This window comes from Tamandua tetradactyla, chromosome 3 (assembly GCF_023851605.1).
Source record: "Tamandua tetradactyla isolate mTamTet1 chromosome 3, mTamTet1.pri, whole genome shotgun sequence".
NCBI classification, from domain to species: domain Eukaryota; kingdom Metazoa; phylum Chordata; class Mammalia; order Pilosa; family Myrmecophagidae; genus Tamandua; species Tamandua tetradactyla.
This window is the reverse complement of record NC_135329.1, coordinates 81,926,788-81,950,694: the sequence shown is the minus strand read 5'-3', so window position 1 is coordinate 81,950,694 and position 23,907 is coordinate 81,926,788. Positions and strand designations below refer to the sequence as shown.

General features: G+C 42.5%; 1 protein-coding gene across 1 annotated transcript; it reads right to left on the bottom strand.

Moving 5' to 3' along the window:
* Positions 1–783: 783 nt before the first annotated feature.
* GPR148 (G protein-coupled receptor 148) lies at positions 784–5,595 on the bottom strand. The gene is made up of 2 exons (XM_077151903.1): positions 5,436–5,595; positions 784–2,194 (listed from the first exon to the last, which is right to left on the bottom strand). Exon 2 carries the CDS (start codon positions 2,062–2,064, stop codon positions 976–978), a length of 1,089 nt encoding a protein of 362 aa, XP_077008018.1. The 5' UTR covers positions 2,065–2,194; positions 5,436–5,595; the 3' UTR covers positions 784–975.
* Between the last annotated feature and the right edge of the window lie 18,312 nt (positions 5,596–23,907).

Sequence of the window (23,907 nt, the reverse complement as noted above, 5' to 3'; positions counted from 1 at the left end):
TACCTGAAAATGGTAGGCTAAGCTTACTTATAATTATATCTAAAAGGCACCTTCAGGGAACCTCTTTTGTTACTCAGATGTGGCCTCTCTTTCTAGGCCAAATTGACAGGTGAATTCACTGCCCTTCCCCCTATGTGGGCCAGGAATCCCAGGGATGTAAATTGCAAAGAGCCCTAAATAGTCAAAGCAAACGTGAAAAAGAAATACAGAGCTGGAGAAGTCACATTTGCCAAATTCAAAATTTACTATAAAACCTGTAACCAAAACAGTGTTTTCCATGCAGGAGACCAGGGTTCAATTCCTGGACCATACACCCAAAACAAAACAAAACAAAAAACAGTGTGGTTCCAGATAGACACTTAGACCAATGGAACAGAATTGAGAGTTCAGAAATGAACACACACATCTCTTCTGAGTAATGTGTAACAAGGGTTCCAAGTTCATTCAGTGGGGAAAGAAGAGTCTCTTCAACAAATGGTGTTGGAATAACTGGAGGTCCACACGCAAGAGGATGATGCTGGGTCCCTCCTTCACCCCATAAACAAAAATTAACTCCAAAAGGATCAAGAACTAACTCTTATGTTAGTGCTGAAACTATAGAAGTCATAGAAGAAAATGGAGGGAAATATCTTCATGATTTTCTATTCGGCAATGGATTCTTAGATATGACACCAAAAGCACAAGCAACAAAAGAGAAAAATAGATAAAATAGACTTCAACAAAATTAAAAACTTTCTTGCATTTAAGAACATTATCAAGAAAATGAAAAGATAACCACCAGAATGGGAGAAAATTCTTGCTTACATTTTAAAGTGAGATTTCATCTGAAAAGGAGCATTCTCCGCTCAAAAACTTGAAATGTTGAAAACCGTCATTTAAGGCCATCTTGAAGGTCCTGTTCCACAATTAGATTTCGCAGTTCTGAGGAGTTGGCCGTAGTTGGACGCTGGGGCATTCAACATGTGATTGCTGACCTCAGTCTCCCAGGCTATGCTCTCTGCAGCTCTGGGAAACAGTGAAGATAACAGTGTGCCTTCTGGGCGAGCAACAGCCCCGGATGACGCGGAGCAGCTGCCGGTAACGGAGCATGTACAGGTAGGGGAGCATGGCGCGGGGAACCAGCATGAGGACCTCGCTGTTGGCCGCCAGGAGCCACACGTGAGCCTCGGCACTGATGTGGTGATTCTTGGTCAGCAAGACGTCCAGCGAGAACAACACCACCGGGCTAACGTACAGTACAATTATCACTGCGTGGATAAGCAGTGTGCCCCTGGCCCGGGAGCAGCCCCGAGTCCAGGCACCTGAAGTCCTGGCCTCTGTGTAGATCCGAAAGAAGCAGTAGGTGATGAGCGCTAAGCATAAGAAGAGAATGCAGAAGATGGAAGTGTGTGTGGCTGTGACCAGGTGGCTCTGGTTCAGCTTGGCCCCTGGGCTCAGCTGCAGGACACACGAAGTCCCTTGCTCCTCCAGACTGGCATCCTGCCGCTTACTGAGCCAGATGAGGAACGTGGGGAAGAAACAGGCTACCAGCCAGATGAAGGCCACTGCCTTCCGGGCAGCCCCGCAGGACATGGCGGAGAGGTAGTGCAGGGGGCGAGTGACTGCCAGGCAGGTGTACATCACGGAGACTGTGAAGGACAGGATGGTGCTGGTGTAGGAGACGAAGGCAACATCGGTGAGGAAGCCACAGACTATGCGGCCCAGCTTCCAGAGGCCCAGGTTGCTGGTGGAGATGAGCATGTGGAAGAGGATGTAGGTCATGTCGGCGAGCAGCATGTTGGCCAGCAGAAGGTAGTGGGGCTCTCGCCGCAGCCGCTGGCTCTGCAGGATGATCACCAGCAGCAAGGGGCTCAGGGCCAGTGTGGCAGCGACCAGCAAGCTCGAAGGAATGAAGAGCCAGCGCAACGTGGAGACGGATACTCCGTAGACTCCCAGGTGCTGGGGGGTGCTGGCCGACTGGGGCATGTGAGGCATCTCACTGAGGTGCTGGACTGGGGTTGGCCAGGGCACGGTGCCCAGAGGGCTGGGTGCCAGCTGCCCTACCATGCTTCCTGGCAGTGGCATTGAGTTCTGGACCAAAGCCAAGCCAGCTCAGTCACGGGTTGTTGGTTCTTCACCTGCCCAGGGTGTGAATCTGCTCTTTGGTGCCACTCCTCTGCAGAGATGCCTAGGCCGGGACAGGCCTCGAGAATGGCTGGGTAACAGAAATAAAAACAGCTATGCAAACCAAAAGTAATGGGCTGCTTCCAACATGTAAATCTCTGTTGGCTGTCCTGGCAGAACGTGTATGTCGGTACTCGTGCAAAAATCAGCCCATTGCTGCAGCTCGGTCATCACTGCCTTCTCAAGTGGTACCCACATACCTCAGACCTGGCTGGGATATATTCACAGGGAGTGTGCAATGTATGCCCACCATATCAGTTTGACTTTGGGGACCTGTGAGCTCTAGGCCACCCTGGAGAGGGAAGGAACTGCCCTCTGGGAACCAAGATTGCCCTGTTAAGGACCCTGTCTGGACTCTGACCAGCTGGGACCTCAGGAACTGGGTCAGGCTGGATGAGCCTGTTTGTGTTCACAGATCATCCCAACAGAGCCCTAGGGTGCAGCCCAATGCCTAAGGGCCACCCCATATCTTCCTCCAGATCCCCCCACGCTCACATACATCCCTTTTACACATAGCGCCACATTGGACAGTCCTCAGTGGCCACAAAGTCTTGTTTGGTGGGAACTTTCTTGCTGGGGCCAGGTCTGGCACATACTGCATAGGAGCGATGGAAAGAGAGACGACATGGATGGGATGCCCACGGGCAGCTGGAGCACATGGGGTTTGGCCCCACATATACATGAAAGATGCATACTCAGCTGGGTGCACACTGCTAAGACAATGGGCTCCTGGGGTGAGGCGAGCAGGGTTCAGGCCTGGCTCTGTCAGGCGCTGGCTGGTGGCCCTGAGAAATTTAGCCTGTCCCTCTAGTCTTCATTTTCTTATCTATGAACTATGAATGCTTCCAACACTGTCCTATGGAAATGTCCAGGAAATCCAGAGGTAAAGTACTTTGAGCTGTGGTAGTCTAAATGATTGTCAGCTCTCACCACCCACAGATTCCTCCTAGGGCTTTGGGTCCTTTCTTCTTCTAGCACCCAGTAAGTGTCCATCCCATGGACACACTTACCATTGTTGCAGAAGGGACTGCACAGGTTGCATGTGGCAGCTGAGACCCAGTCCCCCTCCTCATGGGCTACAGGGCCCAGCCCTATTGCTCCAACCTGCTTCCACTGTCCTGCATCTACCCACAGCCTGGCCCCTGCCCAGATAGCAGGAGGCTGTCCACAGGCGTGGGTGAGAGCTGCTGAGCCAGCTGAGCCTTCCCACTAGCAGGCGAGATTTTAATAGAACCCGGGGGAGGTGGATATTTCAGACTCGATTCGTGACCAGAGCTGCCTGGACCGGAACCTGAGCCAGATGCACCCGGGCCCTGTGCTCACCCTGACACCCTGGACTCACGGAGCACAGCGTTCTGCACCCACGGGCTCCTCCTGAGCCAGATGCACCCGGGTCCTGTGCTCACCCTGACACCCTGGGCTCACAGAGCACAGCGTTCTGCACCCACGGGCTCCTCCTGAGCCAGATGCACCCGGGCCCTGTGCTCACCCTGACATCCTGGACTCACAGAGCATAGCGTTCTGCACCCACGGGCTCCTCCATTCTTCTCTCCCTCCATCCAGCGCCGGGTGAGAGCAAGCAGACGCCCTAGGACCCGTTCATCGCCAGCTGTGTGATCTCTGTATCCGCACCCGTGGCACAGCGGTGACAATGGTGCAGTTTTGGAGGGCTGCCCGAGGATCACACTGCAAAGTCTGGAGGACAGAACAAGCTGCCTCTTTTCTAAGTGTATCGTGCAGACAGACAGCTGCACCCTCTCGACATCCTGAGATACAGCTGAAGGTTCAGGGACCACCAGGGCTCACACCTCTGCTAGGACTGGGAAGAAAACGGTGAGTTCCCAGGAGTTTTCACCTTCGGGGCTATGCTTCCTTTAGCTTTCCCAAGCAAGGGCTTCCTTCCTCCTCCTGAGGATCCTGCCCCACCCCCAGCCCAGAGACCCAGCTCCTTCCTCCAAGGGTCTATCACAGCATCTGCTGAACCCGCAGCACCTGAGTCCCGGTGGGGGCATGCTACAGCTCTAAGGGTTGCTCTGAGAAAGCAACTCCCTCTCAGAGAAACTGAGATCACGGAAAGCAGACCCTCTCCTTCTTATGACCTCTCAGCAGGTTTGCCCTGGTTCAGCTCCCTAGGTGCTTGTCTTACTCAGATTCGCTTACAGGTCCATCTGTGTTTGCGGGGTCGGGGCATGGACCCCAGGCCCAGGCCCTGGTGAACTGGAGCCTTAAAAAGGCAGGGCAGAAAGGAGGCAGGGCTTTGCTGTGCTTAGGTCCAGGCCTCAGTCCTGCCCTCCTCAGGCTTCTGTCCTAGAACGCAGATTCCCGGGGACAGCGAAACTTTAAATGACATCCTCAGGTAAAACTGTAACTAGATCCTCAATCTTCAGACCCAAGGGCAACAATGAGAAGGAACAGTGACAGGGCGTAACTCCCCCGATTAATGAGCTGCTATGTCAAGACTCTGCCTTGCTGTTGGCAATCGGGTTTTGTTTGTTTGTTTGTTTGTTTGACATGGGCAGGCTCCAGAATTGAACCTGGGTTTCTGGTATGGCAGGCAAGAATTCTGCCACTGAGCCACCATTGTACCCTGTCAGCAATCGTTTTATGACTTAAAAAGTACACAAAGTAATCTCTTAGCACTCTGAGGGTGCTGTCCCTTGGTTTAGCCTCACCTGCCCTGAGTACCCACCCAGGCTGCACTTCTGGGGAAAATACAGACAGGCACAGATCTGAGCCCTGCTCGGGTGTCGGAATGTCTCTTTGGTGCATGAAGGAGCTACGCTGTTGGGCCAGACCATGGTTCTCTCCTCATTGGCTGGTTGCCCTTTACCTCCTTTCCACCCGTTCCTTGCATCAGTTAACAGATTCATGCTGCCTGCCAGTATGGTGGGGGCTGAATGAGACCTCAGGTACAGACACAGGGTGGGCATGCAGCAGTGGTTGGTGAGTTTGATTATTGTTTGCTTTGGAAATAGAATCTTTGCCATTTGTGGCACTCTGACAGCCTCAAGATGGCAGATGTATCCCTGCTGTTTGACCTCGAATGAAGGACTAGCCAGGGTCTGCCCAGTACCTGCACATTATCTCGCTGCAACGCCACACTGCTTGGTGAAGCTGGTGTGGCAGGTTCCATTCTGCAAGTGGGAAGTGGAGGCCCAGGGAGGTCAAGTGACTCACCTAAGGCCACATTGCTAAAGGGCTCAGTGTGAGTCAGAGCCATCTTTCCCCTTGGCTGTGCCCCCCAGAGGTGGTATGGGGCAGGGGTTACTCACCGTGATGTCAAAATGAGGACTGGAAGGTTGGTATGTGGAGAGCAGTCAGGCAGCAGAGGTGGTCCTGAGACCCCCAGCCGTGCCCACCCCACGGCCTCCCTGCAGGCTGCCGGCAGCCGGCCTGCCAGGTTGGAGAGGACCATCTAAACAGAGTTCTTGGTCTCCTGGTGACAATACAATGTCCCTCAGCAACTGATCCTGTCACCTGACCTGGCTACAGAGATGAGGTGCAGAGGAAATGCCCACCCCAGCCCTCACCATCAACCATCCAGATGGTGCAGGGTGTCAGGGGAAGGCACCGGAATGGAAGTGCTAGGCACTTTTATCACGTCCTTTCCTCTTAGAAACCCCCTGAGGATGAGGAGACTGAAGCCTAGGTGAGGATAATTAGCTTTCCCAGGGTCAAAGGCAAAATAAGAGGCAGAGCTCATGTGTGAGTATAGATGTGTGTCACTCTAAATCTGTATTATTTAATGTTCATTCTATTCGTTTCCAGAATGTTTTTTCTGCCTCTGCCTTCCTCTCTATTTCAGTCCCATTTTATGCATTAATGTTGTATTCTTCATTTTCATCAGTATCTTTTCACCCTTTTTATCAGGATCTCTACCAGTATCAGTATCACCTTCACCATTATTGACACCATGTCATCATTACTAGTGCCATTATCACCACCACCTCCTTATCTCACCATCATCACCACCATCATCATCATTCTATAACATCTTTGTCTTTGTCATCTCAATCTCATCATTAAGAACACAATCATCAAGTACTTGGAATCTCAGGTAGCACATGAGATTTTGTTGGTTTGTCCAGAGTGATCCCCTGATGAATCCCAGAATGATCTGATCAGTGACTGGAAAAGTATTTGCAAGCCCCCTTCGGGGAATGGTGAGAGTGGGGAGAAATTCAACCTCCCCAAGTTGAATTCTTGATATTCTCACAAGCGGTGTGGACAACCAAAGCTATAGGCTGAGCCCCCAGTCTTGGGGTTTGTTCACATGAAACTTAAACCCACAAAAGATAGGTCAAGTCTACTTAAAATTTAGGCCTAAGAGTCACCCCCAAGAGAACCTCTTTTGTTGCTCAGATGTGGCCTCTCTCTCCAGCCAATATGATGAGCAGTCTTACCACCCTCCTCCTCTCTGCGTGGGACATGACTCCCAGGGGTGTGGACCTTCCTGGCAATGTGGGACAAAGATCCTGGAATGAGCTGAGACTCAGCATCAAAGGACTGAGAAAAACCCTAGAATGAGCTGAGAATTAACATCAAGAGACTGAGAGAACCTTCTCGACCAAAAGGGGGAAGAGTAAAATGAGGCAAAGTGTCAATGGCTGAGAGATTCCAAGCAGAGTCGAGAGGTTATCCTGGAGGTTATTCTTACACATTAAGTAGATACCACCTTTTGTTCAGGATGTAGTGGAGAGGCTGGAGGGAATTGCCTGAAAATGTAGTGCTGTGTTCCAGTAACCATGTTTCCTGATGATGATTGAACAATGATATAGCTTTCACAATGAGGCTCTGTGAATGTGAAAACCTTGTGTCTGATGCTCCTTTTAGCTACTATATCAACAGAAGAGTAGAACATATGGAATAAAAATAAATAACAGGGGGAACAGATGTTAAAATAAATTCAGTTTGAAATAGTGGTAGGTGAAGGCGAGGGGTAAGAAGTATGGTACGTATAGTTTTTTTTTTTTCTCTCTATTATCGTTTTATTTCTTTTTCTGTTGTCTTTTTATTTCTTTTTCTAAATCGATGCAAATGTACTAAGAAATGATGAATATGCAACTATGTGATGATATTAAGAATTACTGATTGTATATGTAGAATGGAATGATTTTCTAATTGTTTTGTTAGTTAATTTTTTAAATTAATAATAAAAAAAGAACACAATCATCATTACTGTCACATTACCACCATCATCATCATCACTAACACCGCCATCATCATCACCATCATCACCACCATCATCATCACTATCATGATCGCCACAGTGTGTGCCTGGCAATACGCCAAGTGCTTCATAGTATTTCCTACACTCCTCACCTGTGAGGACATTGGCACTTGGGGTTGTCTAGGGACTCTTGCTAATCTGCTCTACTAAGCAGCTGAGGAATTATTTAAAACACATTTTATCATATTGCTCCTGTATTAAATAGAACTCTCCACTGGTTTCTCATTGCTCTTAAGACAAAGACCAATATTTTTGTCCAAAATGAGACTCAGTGCAGCCCCATCCGTCTTTCCTTCTTAGGTCCTAGGTGCTCCAATTCACTCTCCTTTCCACCCCTTAAAGGAAGTGAGATCCTTGCCTCCTGAGGGCATTGCCAACCCCTCAGCATATTTAACTGCTATTAATCGAGCTCTCTGTTTGAATAACTCTTCTTCTAACAAATGCCTCCTGACCCCTAAAATGGGCAGTAGCTCTTTGTTTTATATTCATATATACTCAGATATTGCCCTGTACAATTTGTGACAATTTGTCTTATGTTTCCTCATGTGATTGATTCTGTAACTTTGCTATTAGCTCTGCAAAGACAGCGGCTGAGTCTATTCTGTTCACTAGTGCTTTCACTCCCAGTGCCTGTCACACAGAGGGGATTCCATTAAAAGATTTTTTTATTTTGGATAGAAGGTAGCGTCAGACTGAGGATTAAAATGTTTTGTCTTTTAGACTGGTGGATTTTGACAAAAATGGTGTGCCGGTTTGAATCTGTGGTGTACCACAGAAAAGCCACACCCTTTAATACTCATTCACTATTGCTGGCTGGGAGCTTTTTGATTATCCATGGAGATGTGACCCACCCAATTGTGGGTGGTAACTTTTGATTAGATGGCTTCCATGGAGATGCGTCTCCCCCCATTCAAGGTGGGGTTGCTTACTGGAGTCCTTTAAGAGGGAACCATTTTGGAAAAAGTTTAAGAGCCACGAGAGCGCATGAGCCAGAGACCTCTGAAGATGAAGAAGGAAAATGCCCCCGGGGTAGCTTCATAAAACAAGAAGCCTGGAGAGAAAGCTAACAGATGTCACCATGTTCACCTTGCACCTTTCCAGTTGAGAGAGAAGCCCTGGACTTCATCAGCCTTTTCTGAGTGAAGGTCACCTTTTGTTGGTGCCTTAATTTGAACATTTTCACAGCCTTAGAACTGCAAATTCTCAACTTAATAAATTCCTCTTTTAAAAAGCTGTTCCATTTCTGGTATATCACATTCCAGCAGCTAGCAAACTAGAACAGATGGGGAGCCCTCCAAGTGAAGGACTCAGTGTGAGAAAAGCAGGAGGTATGACAGAGCCTGGCATTGCCAGTGAACTGCATGTGGGCTAATGTTGGCTGTGGCAGAAGGGTGGGGGAGCAAGCCTCTAAAACTCTCTTTCTGTTCCACAGGCCAGTTGAGGAACTATTTATTTATTCACTTACTTTGTGGTAAGCTAATTTTGCTTTACTTGGTTTTAGCCTACAGGTAACAATGCACATCTGAACAGCCTCTTCAGTCTGTGTCCCCGTTTCCGCTTGGACAATTGTGTCCCTCCTTGAGAATTCCCAAAGGCCCAAAGGCCAGGAAGATGATCCCAGCAACCCCTGGCTCACTGCCCTTCATTGCCCAGCTGCCCTCCCTCACTCCTTTCCTTAAGCCGTCATCCCAGCTCATTCTCATCTCAGCCTGAACCCTCGTACCCCCAACTGCTCAGATGCCTGGAACATGGCACGTATCTCTAGTGGGTTTCTACAGTGCTCCCAAACATAGCTCCCCCTGCCCCCCATCTTGTGAAGGCTCCTAATCCTCATTGCATCACCCCACTCTGCTTTCTTTATTGCTTAGTTCACACATGGAGTTTATTTTGTTCACTTATTTAACAGATTAATCTAGAGCACTTTGCTTTTTTATTGTCACTGTAAAACGTGTTAAATATCCTGAAATGTTTTAAACATACTTGAAAAAAGGAATTAACAAATGTCCATGGACGCACTCTTCAGAATTAACAAATGTTTACATTTTGCCATATTTGCTTCCAATCGTTTTTATGTAAATAAATAATTTCAGAAACCGTTGCAGTCCTTTTTGTCACCCTCTTCTGTTCTGTTCCCTACCCACTCCTGGAATGGTATCAACCCTGAATTTGCTGTATATCCTCCCCACCCATGTTTTTGAACTTTCTCTGTGGTCCTGCAGATACGTGGTCCTGAAACTATTTACAGCGTTGATCTCTGTATTTGATATTGCCCTACCATTTCATTCTGCTACTTGCATTTTTCTCTCAATATTATAACTCCCAGACCAACATACACTAACCCAGTTTGCTCCATCAAAATGCTTCCAGTTCCTCACAGTATCCAGTGCTTTGACCTTTTCACCGTTCCTGTGTTCTCTTGATAGTGGACATTTCTACAATTTCCAGTTGCACAAGCAGTGTGGTGATGAGGATGCTGGAGCGCGTCTCTGTGGGCTCACGTGGGAACTTCCTCTAGAAACACGAGGAATCCACCATCAGCTCGGCTGGCTGCATCGACTTGCTCTGCAAAGCATGCCCCACACTCCCCCAGCAGATTTCAAGGGCCATGCCCAAGTGAGCAGGCAGACCAGGAAAAAAAAGGAGTGTGGGGAAGCCCTTTCTGATAGAGCTGGGCATCGTCTTGTGCTGCAGGTCTCCGGAAGGCACCAAGTCACTTGCCTTCCTCTGCTCCTGCCAGTGTGACTGGCAGGAGGAGGCAGCCACAGAGGTGCAACCCTCTAGTTGGAGTTTTCCAGCTAACCGTTCTTTGATGTGTCTATGTCACCAGAAAAAGGCAGACAAGGCTTCTGTCTTCCAGGAGCTTGTAGAACTATAGGAGGAGGAGAGAGGTAGACAACCCCTTTCCATCACCCCGACTCCACCCCGGGGAAACACAGCAGAGGCAGAGAAGTGTCTTTTCTAAAGTCCCCACCAAAGTGCCACGGGGATTCTGACAAAGAAGAAGAGAGGGAGAGGGAGAAGGGGTGGGAGAGAGCCCTCGGGGAAAGTGAGGCTGGGGATGGTGAGAAAAGCAGGTACCAAAGGTTTAACGCCAGGATTTTAGCCCCTTGGACCAGAGACAAGCAGACTACGACAAAAGCAAGCAGTTTAATGCTGCCACCTGGTGGCAAAGCTCAGATTCTTTTCCTGGAGCGAACAAAGGGCTGTACTCGGTGGCCTGTGCTCCCCTCGGTGCCTGCAAGGCCTCAGGGTCCCCGGCCAGCCAGCGTCACCATCTGCCGTACGGCTGGAAACAGCTCGTAGTGGGACGGGTGGGAGAGTGGTTAGAACCGTGCCAGTGCAGGGACACGACCCGAGGGCAAGAGGCCGCAGACCTGGGTTTGAGCCTGGACCCACGCCCCCCTGGGCTGACACGTGGTTTTCCTTGGTTGCAGATGCCTCAGCTGCAAGACCGCAGTGTTCTCGGTTCCTCCAGAGGGAGGGTTATAGAGTAAACGTGGAAAGTGTTGGGGGGATCGGGTCTGGTGTCCTTCCCACACCCCGCCCTCAGAAAGCAGGCCAGATGTGCGCTCCAGACCCTCAAGCTCTCTTCTCTCCCTTCCAGCCCCACTCCCATCCCGCGGAAATGGAAACTCTGCCCTGGTCTTCCTCAGGGAACCCGCAACACTTAGGCTTAGCTCGCTGAAATTCACCTGACCTCGTGGGTCCCCACTGACCTCTCAACCTTCTTACTATGTCCCTGGGGCACTTCTGCACTCAGCAGGAAATTTCCTCTACACTGCTCTCTCCAAGGTCCCCTCCACCTCCTGGTTTTGCGTGAACACAGTTCCTGCAGCCCTCGCAGGTGGAAGCTGTTTTCGTTCTCTTGTGGGCCAGTCTTGCGGACCCCCCTTCCTCTCTTCCGCCACCCCCACTCCCGCTGCCCCGCGGTTGTCACCTCCCCTTCTCCTCCACAACACCTTCCTTTCCCACTCACTTCCTTTGAGACCCAGTCAGGCTTCCCTGACCTACCCATTCTGTCACATCTCTGCAATTCCTACAAAACTCTCACACTCCTTCTCTACGGCTCTGACCATTATGAGGGAAAGGTGTATGACTTTTTAAAAACATTTTATTTTGCGACAAAAACAGTACCAAGAATTCTCACATACCGTACACCCAGATTCCACAAAAGTGAACATTTTACAATTGTGTATATTATTTCCTCTGCACAAACTATTTGAGAAAAAATTAAAGACATGTCCCTTTACTCTAAAACTTTAGTGTATGTTTATAAAAATAAGGACAGCCTCTTACATAACAGTAGCATAGCTATTATAATCAGGAAACTAGCACAAATATAGGATTATTACCTGACCTACAGGATCTTATTCAGATTTTTGCCAGTTGCCCCACTGTCCTTTAGATCAAAAGGAAAAAAAAGAAAAAATCCTCTGGCCCAGGGTCCAATCCAGACTCATGACTTGCATTTAGTCTCCTTCAGGGTGACACTGCTTTTCAATCTTTCTTTGCTTTTATGCTTTTTTTTTTTTTTTTACTTTTTTCTTATTATGATAAAATGCACATGATATTAAGCTGATCATTTTAACTATATAAAGAGTGCAATTCACTTCTCATGATCTTGGATAACAATGCTTCTTAAAGATATGACACCCAAAGCACAAGCAGCAAAAGATAAATTTAATTTCATCAAAAAATAAAAAAATATTTGTGCATCAAAGGACTCCATCAAAAGAGTAAAAAATAGACCACTGAATAGGAGAACATTTTTGAAAATCATATATCTTATAAGAGTTTATTACCCAGAATACATAAGAACTGCTACAACTGAACAACTAAAAGACATATAATCTAAATGAAAAGGTACAAAGGACTTAAATAGACATCTCTCTAAAAAAATATAAAAATGGCCAATGAGTACATGAAAAGGTATTTAATATCATTGGTCCTCAGGGAAATGTAAAGCAAAACCACAGTGAGCTACCACTTTCTGCTAGAGTGGCTATAATTAAAAAAAAAGGAAAATAGTAAGTGTTGGGGGCGGTTATGTGGAGAAATTGAAACCTTTACATGTTGCTGATGAAGATATAAAATGGTACAGCTGCTGTGGGAAATATATTGACAGTTCCTCAAAAAGTTAAACATAGAATTACCACATGACCCAGTTATACTGCTAAGTATATATCCAAAGGAATCAAATGAGGTGTTCAAAGACTTGTACAGGAATGTTCATAGTAGCACTTTTCCCAATTGCCCAAGGTGGAAACAACTCCAATGTTCATCAGCTGATGAATGAATAAACAAAATATGACGGTATTTATAGTTTTAGCCATAATATTTAGGTCTTGGATTCATTTTCAGTTAATGTTTATATCTTGTATGAGGTAAGTCAGTTTCCCAACTGTTAAAACAAATACAAAACAGTGGGTTGGTTTAAGCAATGGAAATTTACTGGCTCATGGTTTTGAGGCTAGGAGAAGTCCAAAATTGAGGCATCAGCAAAGCACTGCTTACTCCTGAAGACTGCAGAATTCTGGGCTGACTGCTGGCAATCCTTGGTTCTTGGCTTTTCTATCACATTGCAATGCAGCATCTTCTTTCTTTTCTGGGTTTCACTGACTTCAGCTTTTACTTCTCCTTGGTAGCTTTCTCCCTGTGACCTATTCTGTAAGACCTCCAGTAATGGCATTAAGACCATCCTCATTCAGTTTGTCCTATTTTAACCAAAAATAACATTTTTGAATGTTCTATGTACAATGTCCAAATGCACAATATTAATCCTGAATTAAGATTAAGAACGTATTTTGCAGAATACATAATTGGAATTACTTCAGGGCTCAACTTGATTATTTTGCATATGAATATCCAGTTGTCCCAGCACTATTTATTGAGAAAGTTATTCTTTCCCCATTGTGCTTGTTTGAAACTGTTGTGTAACCCAGAAAAGCCACATTCTTTTAATCCTGATCCAATTTTTTGGGAGCAATATTGTAAGATGGGACCTCTTAATTAAGTTGTTTCCATGGAGATGTGACACACCCAGTCATGGGTGTGACCTTTTGATTAGATGGATATGTTACTCTGCCCACCTAAGATAGGTCTTAATTAGTTTACTAGAGTCCTTTAAAAAGAGAAGCAATTTGGAGAACTGACATAGAAAAAGACTTTGGAGATGTTTAGAGACAGACGGAAGCTCAGAGAGGAGGCCACTGGAACTAGGAGCTGAGAGCAATGTATCCCAAGAACGAAGGGTCAGCAGACATTGCTACATGCTTTCCCATACGACAGGAAAATCCCAGGCAGAAACTGGCCTTTCTTGAGTGAAGGTATTCACTTTTTGAGGCCTTAATTTAGACATTTTCATGGCCTTAGAATTGTAACTTGTAATTTAATAAATCCCCTTTGTAAAAGCTGATCCATTTCTGGTATATAATATTCCAGCAAATTAGCAAATTAAAACAGATTTGGTACCAGGGAAGTGGAGTGCAGTGGTTTGCAAGTACCAAACATGTTGTGACGGCTTTTTACATGGATAAGGGATGACTCACCCCACTTGGTTGAACTATACAGAATAAGCTAGCTGGCTGAAGAAGTAATGAAGATTCTCTCTTCACCCTTAAAAGTCTTCAATTTATTGGATAAAATCCATCTGATTGGATTATCTCTTTTGGGAGACACACCCTTAGTTGATTATGAATATGATCAGCCACAAATGCAATCAAGTGACTGATGATTTAATGATCCAGCCTTCTAGTTTATCAATCAGCCACAAAATATCCTTGCAGCAATTGTTAGGCCAGTGCTTACATGACCAGATAACTGGGCACCATCACCTGGCCAAGTTGACCTGAACGTAATCATCACATCTATTGTCAAAAATCAATTGACTACAGGGAGAACTTCCAGGCAGACAGAGGAGTAGAAAGCAGCAGGGCTCACCTCACTTTCCAAAATAGCAAGTAGCCAGGCAGAAACCATCTGAAACCACTGTTCTGAGGCTCCAGAGACCAGGGGGTATTGTGCAAAAAATAGGAAACACAGTGAGTCAGGAAGACTGAGAAACAGCAGCAATATCTATGAGTAAATTTCTCCTGAGCAGGAATCAGTGCCCATCCCTTAACCTTGAGGCAATCAACCTCAGGTATGGTCTGTGACTGGCTGCTGTAGATGGAAAGGGACATGGAGGTCTTTTTCCCCAGGAAAAGGGGGGCATTGAAGAGGACCAAGCATGGCTTCTGATTACCATGTTTGGACTGTCAGTAAACAGCTTTGAATTGTGACTGTAGCCTGCCCCAAGCAAGAGTCTTCATGGCCATTGTTTCAATACCACTGAGTAGAGGTTAAAGAAAAAAAAAGAAAAAAGCATTCCCTCTGGGGCAGCAAGGAAAGTTTTCCCAAAAAAGCATCATCTTCCAGGTCAACTAGGAAGCTGAAGAAGGGAAAGCATTTGGCATCTTTCTTATCCAACTCCCCAGGGAACTCCGGAACTGGTCTGCAGCCCATTCATGAGTCCCTGGCCCTGATTAGATCAGTTGAGTATGGGCAATTCTAAAGGTCTAGAATAAATTCAGTCAAGAATCAAAGAAGATCCTTAATGACAAAGCCAATCAACAATAAAACCCTAGGCAAGAAAGAAAAACTGATCATCAAAGTAAACTCATTAAGATAATCAGATGCCTAGACATGGGCAAAAAAATTACAAGCCATACTAAGACACAGAAACATATGACCCAGCCAAAGGAATAAATTAAAATGACAGTATGAAGTACACCAAAAATGCATAATGAGTGTCCCAGAAGGAGAAAAGGGGTAGAAAGGGTATTTAAATAAATAATGGCTGAAAATTTCCAAACTCAAGTAAAAGACATAAAGATGCATATTTAAGCACCACAGCATACTCAAACAAAAAACTGAATAGATCCCCTCTGAGACAAATACTAACCAGACTGTCAAATGCCAATGATGAGGAATTCTGAAAGCAGCAAGAGAAAAGCAATTCACCACATATAAAAGGCATGCAATAAGACTAAGTCCAAATTTCTCATCAGAAACCATGGAGGCGAGAGGGCAGGGCATATTTAAGACCCCGAAAGAGAAAAATTGTCAGCCCCAAATTCTTTATCCAGAAAAACTGTTCTTCGAAAATAAGGGAGAGTTTGAAATATTCACAGAAGCTGAGAGAGTTAAGTAAAAAGAGACCTGAGCTACAAGAAATACTAAAGGAGGTCCTGCAGGCTGAAAAGAAAACACAGGAGACAAGATCTTGAAGGAGTATAGGAAAGAAGATTCTCTGTGAGGGTAACTTAAAGAGTATAACATATGACAAATAAAAGCCAAATGATAAAAAGATTGAAGTAAGTACTGCCTTTACTTAAGTAAAGTTAAGTAATGACATTGAATATAAATGGATTAAGCTTCCCACTCAAAAGACACAGATTGGCAATATAGATTTAAAAATATGAACCATCTATATGTTGTCTCCAATAAACTAGCCTTAGATCCAAGGATACAAATGGCTGAAAGTGAAAGGTTGGAAAAAGATATTCCAATCAAAAGGTAACTAGAAAGAGCTGAGGTAGCTATGCTAATATTGGACAAAATAGACTTTAAATGCAACACTGTTATGAGATAATGAATACATTATTATGTATTAATAACATCTTGAAAAAGAAGAATGAAGTTGGAAGACTCACATTTCCTGACTTTAAGGTATATTATAAAGCCACCATGGTCAAACAGCATGGTAGTGACATAGAGATTGATATGTTTACCAATGGAATCAAATTGAGAGTTGAGAAATGGGCCCTCATAAAGCTGCTAAGTCCACTCAACTGGGGCAGAGCAATTTCCTCAACAAATGGTGCTTGGAGAACTGGATATCCCTCTCCAGAAGTATGAAATTGGACCCCTGACTCACGCCTTATACAAAATTAACTAAAAATGGATCAAAGACCTAAATAAAAGAGCCAGGACAATAAAACCCCTAAAAGGAAATGTACAGAAACACCTTCAAGGTCTTGTGTTAGGCAGTGGTTTCTTAGACTTTACACCCAAAGCATGAGCAGTGAAAGGAAAAAAATAGACAAATGAACTTCTCAAAATTGAATATTTTTGTGCTTCAAAAGACTTTGTCAAGAAGGTGAAAAGGCAGCTTACTTAATGGAAAAAAATATTTGGAAACCACATATCCGATAAGGGTTTAATGTCTGGAATATATAAAGAAATCCTACAACTTAACAATAAAAAAGACAAACAACCCAATTAAGAAATGGGCAAAAGACTTGAACAGACAACTTTCCAAAGAGGAAATACAAATAGCAAAAGTACACATGACAAGATGCTCAACATCACCAGCTAATAGGGAAATACAAATCAAAACCACAATGAGATATCATTTCACACTAATTGGAATGGCCACAATTAAAATAAAAACAGAACCACAAGTTTTGGAGAGGAAGTGGAAAATGGGGAACACATTCTCTGCACGTAGGAATGTAAGATGGTGCAGCCACTGTGAAAAATATGCTTGAGACTCCTCAGGAAGCTAAATATAGAACTTCCATATGATCCAGCAATCCCGCTACTAGGTATATACTCAGAAAAACTGAAAGCAGGAATACTAACATTTTCACACTAAAGGTCATAGAGGCATTATTCACAATTGCCAAGATAGAAACTATCCAAGTGTCCATCAACCAATTAACGTATAAACAAAATATGGTATATACAGCTATAAGAAGGGATGAAGTCCTGATGCAAGCAACCACATGAATGAACCTTGAAGACCTACCTTGAAGGTTATCAAGAGATAGAATGAGGTTAGAGAATGGGGAGCTGATGATTATGGTATGCAGAGTTTTTAATGAAATGGATTGTAAATGTTTGGAAAGGGATATACCTTTTCAGAGGGGGGAGTAGCACATTGTTGTGAGTGTAGTCAACAGTGCTGAGTTTTGAGCGATTGTAGTTGAAAAGGGAAGTTTAGTGTTGCCTTTGTCACTAGAAGGGAAGCTAGCACATGAAACACGAGACTGTATAGCATGGTGAACCTGCTCTGGGCAGTGAATGTGGTACAGATATAAGAAGGTTTTTCCATGAACTACAACAAGTGTATATCACTATTACAAGACGTTAAAAATAGGGTGGTATATGGAAAAAATACACTTAATGTAAACTATGAACTATGCTTACTAATATTTTGATATTCTTTCATCAATTGTAACAGAGGTACCCCACCAATGCTAATTGTCAATGGTGGGGGGTATGAGAGATGTGGGCTTCTTGTGGGCAACAGTGAAAATGTTCTAAAATTGATTTGGGTGATGAGTGCACAACTCTGTGATTATACTGAAAGCCATCAATTATACACTTTGGGTGGTTTATATAGTGTGTGAATAAAACTGTGTGAAAAAAGAATCCTGCCCTAGTCACCCCCAAGCTGGGTGATGTTGGACAAATCACTTCACCTCTCTGACCCTCTATTTAATCTGTTGTGATGTGTGGATGATAATACCAACAGCATCATAAAGTTGTTGTAACATTAAAAAAGTGAGTTAATGGAACATCACCTGGCATGCAATAAATACTCGCTCTTTTAAAAAAAAAAGTTGACTATAGCTGTCTATTCTGGATTCTCAAATCTATTCTGATAATCTATACATTTATCCTTAGGACAATACCACACTTTTATCGCTAGTGTAGCTTTGCAGTAAGTTTTAGAATTGTACATTATGAGTTCTCTAGATTCATTTGTCATTTTCAAGATTATTTTTGATATTTGGAGGTCTTCTTGCAATTCCATATGAATCTTAGGATCAGGTTTTCATTTTACAAAAAAAAGGTTTTGGGCTTCTGATAGGGCTTGCATTGATTTTATAGGTCAAACTAAAGAGTACTGCCAGCTTAACAATATTAAATTTTTCCATCTATTAACATGGAATGTCTTTCCACTTATTCAGATCTTTATTTTTTTCAGCTATATTATGCATATTTTGGTGTACAAATCTTGCAAGACCTGGTTAAATCTATTCATAAGTATTTTATTCTTTGAGATGTTATTGTAAATGAAATTTTCTTAATATCATTTTCAGGTTTTTTATTGCCAGTGTATAGAAATACAGCTGACTTTTTCATGTTGATGTTGTATCCTGTAACTCTGCTGTATTTGTTTATTAGCATTTTTGTGGGTGTTTCAGGATTTTCTACTTATCAGAGCATATCATTTGCAATAGAGCAGTTTTACTTCTTCCTTCCCAATTTGGATGACTTTTATTTCTTTGCGTGTGTGAGTGTGGTTTTGTTTAATTTTCTAGCTAGAACTTCAGATATGTTGAATATGAGTGGTAAAAATGGGAATCTTTGTCTTGTTCCTGATCTTAGGGGTGAAAAAAGCTTTCAGTCTTTCATCATTGAGTATGGTGTTAACTATGGGTTTTTAATAAATACCCTTTATCATACTGAGAATGTTCTTTTATTCATAGCTTTCCAAATGTTTTTATCATGAAAGATCTTGTTAAATACCTTTTCTGCATCAGTTGAGATGATCATGTTTTTTTCTCTTCATTTTATTTATGTTGTGTATTATATACTTTATTTTCATATTTTGAGTCATCCTTGAATTCCTGTCATGATTTATATTGTTTTTAATGTGATGCTCAGTTTGGGTTGCTAATATATTGTTGAGGATTTTTGTATCTACACTCATAAAGAATATCAGCCTATAATTTTCTTTTCTTGTGATGTCTTTATATGATTTTGGTATCAGAGTAATGCAGGCCTTATAAAATGTGTTAGGGAATGTCCCTTCATGTTCTATGTTTTGTAAGAGTTTGAAGAATTGTTGTTAATTCTCCTATAAATATTGGTAGAATTTACCAGTGACAGCATCTGGTCCTGGATTTTTCTTTGTTGGGAGGCTTTTTATTATTGTTTCAATCTCTTTACATGTTTAGGTCAGTTGAGATTTTCTGTTTATTCTTGAGTCAGTTTTGGTAGTTTATGTGTAGGAATTTGCCCATTTCATCTAGGTTATCTAAATTTTTGGCATCTGCCTAGTAATAGTAATCTCTAATAATCTGTTTATTTCTATAAGGTAATGTAGTGTCCCACTATAATGTCTTTGCTTTCATTTCTGATTTTAGTAATGTGATTCTTTTCTCTGTTTTTCTTGATCAGTGTAACTAAAGGTTTTTCCATTTAAAAAATATTTACAAAGACCTAGCTTTAGGGTAGTGTGATGGTGACTTAGTGGCAGAATTCTTACCTGCCATGCTGGAGACCCAGTTCGATTTCTGGTGCCTACCCGTTAAAAAAAAAAAAAAAAGGAGATCTAGCTTTAGGTTTTGTTGATTCTCTCTATTGTTTTCTTTACTCTATTATTTCATTTATCTCCACTGTGATTTTTATTATTTCTTTCCACCCACTAGCTTTGACTTTAGCCTGCTCTTCTGTTTTTAAGATTTTATAAGGTGTAAAGTTAGGCTTTCTGAGTTGAGATTTTTCTCCTTTTTAATGTAGACACTTACTGCAATAACTGTTTCTGTGAGCACTTCATTAATTGCATGCCATAAGTTTTGGTATGCTGCAATTTCATTTTCATTCATCTCAAATTATTTTCTAATTACCCTTGTGTTTTCTTCTATGACTCATTGCCTGTTTAAGAGTATGTTGCTTTGCCTTGATAATGCCTTTGTTTGGACTTTTACTATTGTGCTGGTTTGAATCTGTGAGGGGGCCCAGAAAAGCCAGGTCCTTTAATCCTCATTCAGTATTGCTGACTGGGAGTTTTTCGATTGTTCCCATGGAGATATGGGCCACCCTATTGTGGGTGGTAACTTTTGATTAAATAATTTCCATAGAGGTGTGTCTCCATCCATTCAAGGTGGGGTTGCTTACTGAGCCCTTTAAGAGGGAACAATTTTGGAAATAGCCACAGAGTCCACACAGCCAGACACCTTGGGAGATGAAGAAAGAAAATGCCCCTGGGGGAACGTCATGAAGCAAGAAGCCAGAAGATAAAGCTACCAGACTTTGCCATGTGCCCTTCCAGCCCAGAGAGAAACCCTGAACATCATCGGCCTTCTTGAACCAAGGTATCTTTCCCTGGATGCCTTAGATTGGGCATTTCTATAGACTTTCTTTAATTGGGAGATTTTCATGACCTTAGAATTGTAAACTTACAACTTAATAAATTCCCCCTTTTAAAAGCCATTCTAGTTCTGGTATATTGTATTCCAGCAGCTAGAAAACTAGAACAACTATACTCAAAAGTATAAAGTAATCTCAGAATACGAAAGAGTAGTACGGCATAAGATTCAGAAGACAGGGCCTCCAATATTCAACTCAAGAGAATGAAGAAGGTACTTCCCAGGATGATGGTGCATGCAGATCTAAGATGACAGCTGTGCATACTACTAAAGGGAAGTCAGTTAGGACAAAAGCTAGACAAGCTGAGAACTTTTACCACCAAGGTCCATGAGGTCATAGTAATGTATACTTAAGCAGAAGATGTTTGGGTGAGACTGGCCCATATTTGTATCTCAACTTGGCTTTTCCTGATTACATACCAGCAGAAAATCTGCTCTCCCATATGAGTCCTGGCCTTGGTCTAGCTATGAAATACTCATTTCACCTTACTGAGGAATGTTCGTGAGAGTGGAAAGGCCAAGACGGGCTTAGAAGCAGAAGATATATAGTAACCCCTCCCTTTGGTCATATCTCTCTTTAACATTTAGTTCCTGACTACTTAACATCCATGCAAAATAGTGGGCCTTATGATTCCAGACTCCCTCAACACCTGCCCACTGACTTCTCCAGAACAGACTCTGTGGAAGCAAAGCTCCATAATGACCTATAAATTCTGTTCTGTTTGTATTGTCCTGTGAATTTCTATTTCATAATAGCAGTTATATTGCTTTCTCTTCACAGATAAATCTTGACTTGCTGTTTGGTTTTTGAAAACTGTGAAATAAATTATTTAGGAATAAACACATAGGTGGCAAATAATTTTTTAGAAAGCTAGGAAAAGATTAATGCAAAAGTCAAGAGGGTGGTTACTTCTGAGGGAAAGGAGGGGAAATACAATTGGAAAAGAGGTACATGGGAGAGAAGGGGTTTTCTAAGTGTTGCTAATATTATATTTCTTAGACTGAGTGGTGGATTATTATTATGTACAATTTAGTTATTTGCTTTGATATTTTTCTATATGAATGAGCTACTTAAAAATAAATAGTGTATAGTGTTATTGGTGATAAAAATGAGAAGTAGGATAAAATCCCATTTATGTAAAATTTTATGTATGTGTTTTGCATATATAGAAATAAAGAGATGTGAAATTAGAATCATCAAATGTTAATGGTAAATCTCTAAGAATAATAAGATTTCAGATGGGTTTTTTGTTGATTTTTGTCTTTTTTTCTGATTTCATAAATGTTTCTATATTATTTACACAATTAGAGAAATCAGCAGCTATTTTCATTGTGAACTAAAAACAAACATAGCTCTGCACATTAAAGTTATTAAATAAAATTATGCATGTAAAGAAAAAAGCTTATATGAATTTATTTCATATTTATTTTCAAGTTTGTCTCTCCTTTTATATTTTCAAATATACATTTATTTTTCAATAAATATTATGTGTCAGTAAAATGATGAGGTGTTTTCTGAAAAATTGTGAAAAATCACCTTTCATTAAGTTGTTGAATATAATAAGCAACAACAACAACAAAAAGTTTGTTGAGACAGAGCAAGATAGTGCCATAGTGAAGTGTGGAATTTAGTTCATCCTCCAGAGCAGCTAGTAAATAGCCAAGAATGGTATAGAACAACTGCTGGGGAAACATCAGTGACTGGACACACAGCATGCACCAGTCTGGACCAGATAGAATGGTTGAGATCCCACACAGAACTGTAGGTCTCCCAAATTGCAGAGCCGGGCACCCAACCACCATGGACATGTGGGCTGATTCCCCAAGGGGAGAGGAAACAGACTTTACTAGTAGCAAGGACTCAGCTCAACCAAATTTCAATTGCGGAATTAATTAACAAATACTAAAGCCAGGCCTTGAGCACAGATAAACTGGAAAAAGTACTAAAGGAACTAGTAGTTTTTGCTTCTGCAGAGAGAGGGCAGAGATGATGGAAAAAAAGAGGTTTTCTGAGTTGGAGTACAAAGTACCAGAAAAGGACTGGACCTTAAGAAAATGGGGCACACAGAACCTGGAGATACACAGAACCACATACCAACTCAAACTCTTGATTGATGAACCCAGGGAGCAGGGGTCCAGCTATGAAAAGGCTTTTTTTTTTTTTTTAAATTTAACAGCTCATTAGATAGACCTGCAAGAACTCTCAGGCTCCAGCACGGCCCCAGGCAAGGATGTAACTAAGGCATATTTGAGAGACAAAGTAACTATTCAGGTAAAAGGGGTTAATTCCATAAAGGGCATCTCTTCCCCAAGAAAAGGGGGGGGGGGCAAGGCCCAATTTGAGTAGAATTCTTAATTCTGAATTCTCTTCTTCAAGGAATTCAGGCCCCAAGGATGAAAACTAAAACAAATAATATAAAAATTTATGGGATGAAGCAAAGGCAGGGCTAAGAGGGAAATTTATTGCCTTAAATACCTATATTAAAAGAGCAGAAAGAGTAAAAATTGAGAAATTAACTGTTCAGTTGTTAGAAGTAGAGAAAGAAGAGCAAACTAACCAAAAAGCAAATGATTGGAAAGAAATTATTTAGATCAAAGCAGAAATAAATAAATGAAAGTGAAAGTATGAAAAAAATCAAGAAAATCAACAAAACCAGAAGTTGGTTCTTTGACTAAATCAATAAAATCAATGGCCCCTTAGCTAGGCGGACAAAAAAAGAAAGAAAGAAAAGAGAGAAGATGCAAATAAATAAAATCAGAAATAGAAGAAGGGACATAACCACTGACTCCACAGAAACAGAGGAGGCAATGAGAAGGTACTATGAGCAACTGTATGCTAATAAACTAGACAATGTACATGAAATGGACAACTTCCTAGAAAGGCATGAAAACCAACATTGACTCAAGAAGAACTTAGATGATCTCAACAAAACAATCACAACCAAAGAGATAGAATCAGTCATCAAGAAGCTCCCAAAAAAGAAAAGTTCAGGACCAGGTGGCTTCACATGTGAATTCTACCAAGCATTCAAGAAAGAATTAGAACCAAGTCTATTCAAACTCTTCAAAAACACTGAAAAAGAAAGAAGGCTCCTAACTCATTCTATGAAAGTCAACATCACCCTCTTACCAAGGTCATACAAAGATACTACAAGGAAAGAAAATCACAAGACCAATCTTTCTAATGAATACAGATGCAAAAGTCCTCAACAAAATACTTGCAAATCAAATCCAGCAGCACATGAAAAGAATTATACACCATGACCAAGTGGGATATATCCCAGGTATGTAAGGATGGTTCAACATAAGAAAATCAATTAATATGATATACCATATCAACAAATCAAAGCAGAAAAACCACATGATCAT

Excerpts from the sequence above, each read along its gene's own strand:
- GPR148 (XM_077151903.1), bottom strand. The coding sequence starts at position 2,064 with ATGCCACTGCCAGGAAGCATGGTAGGGCAGCTGGCACCCAGCCCTCTG.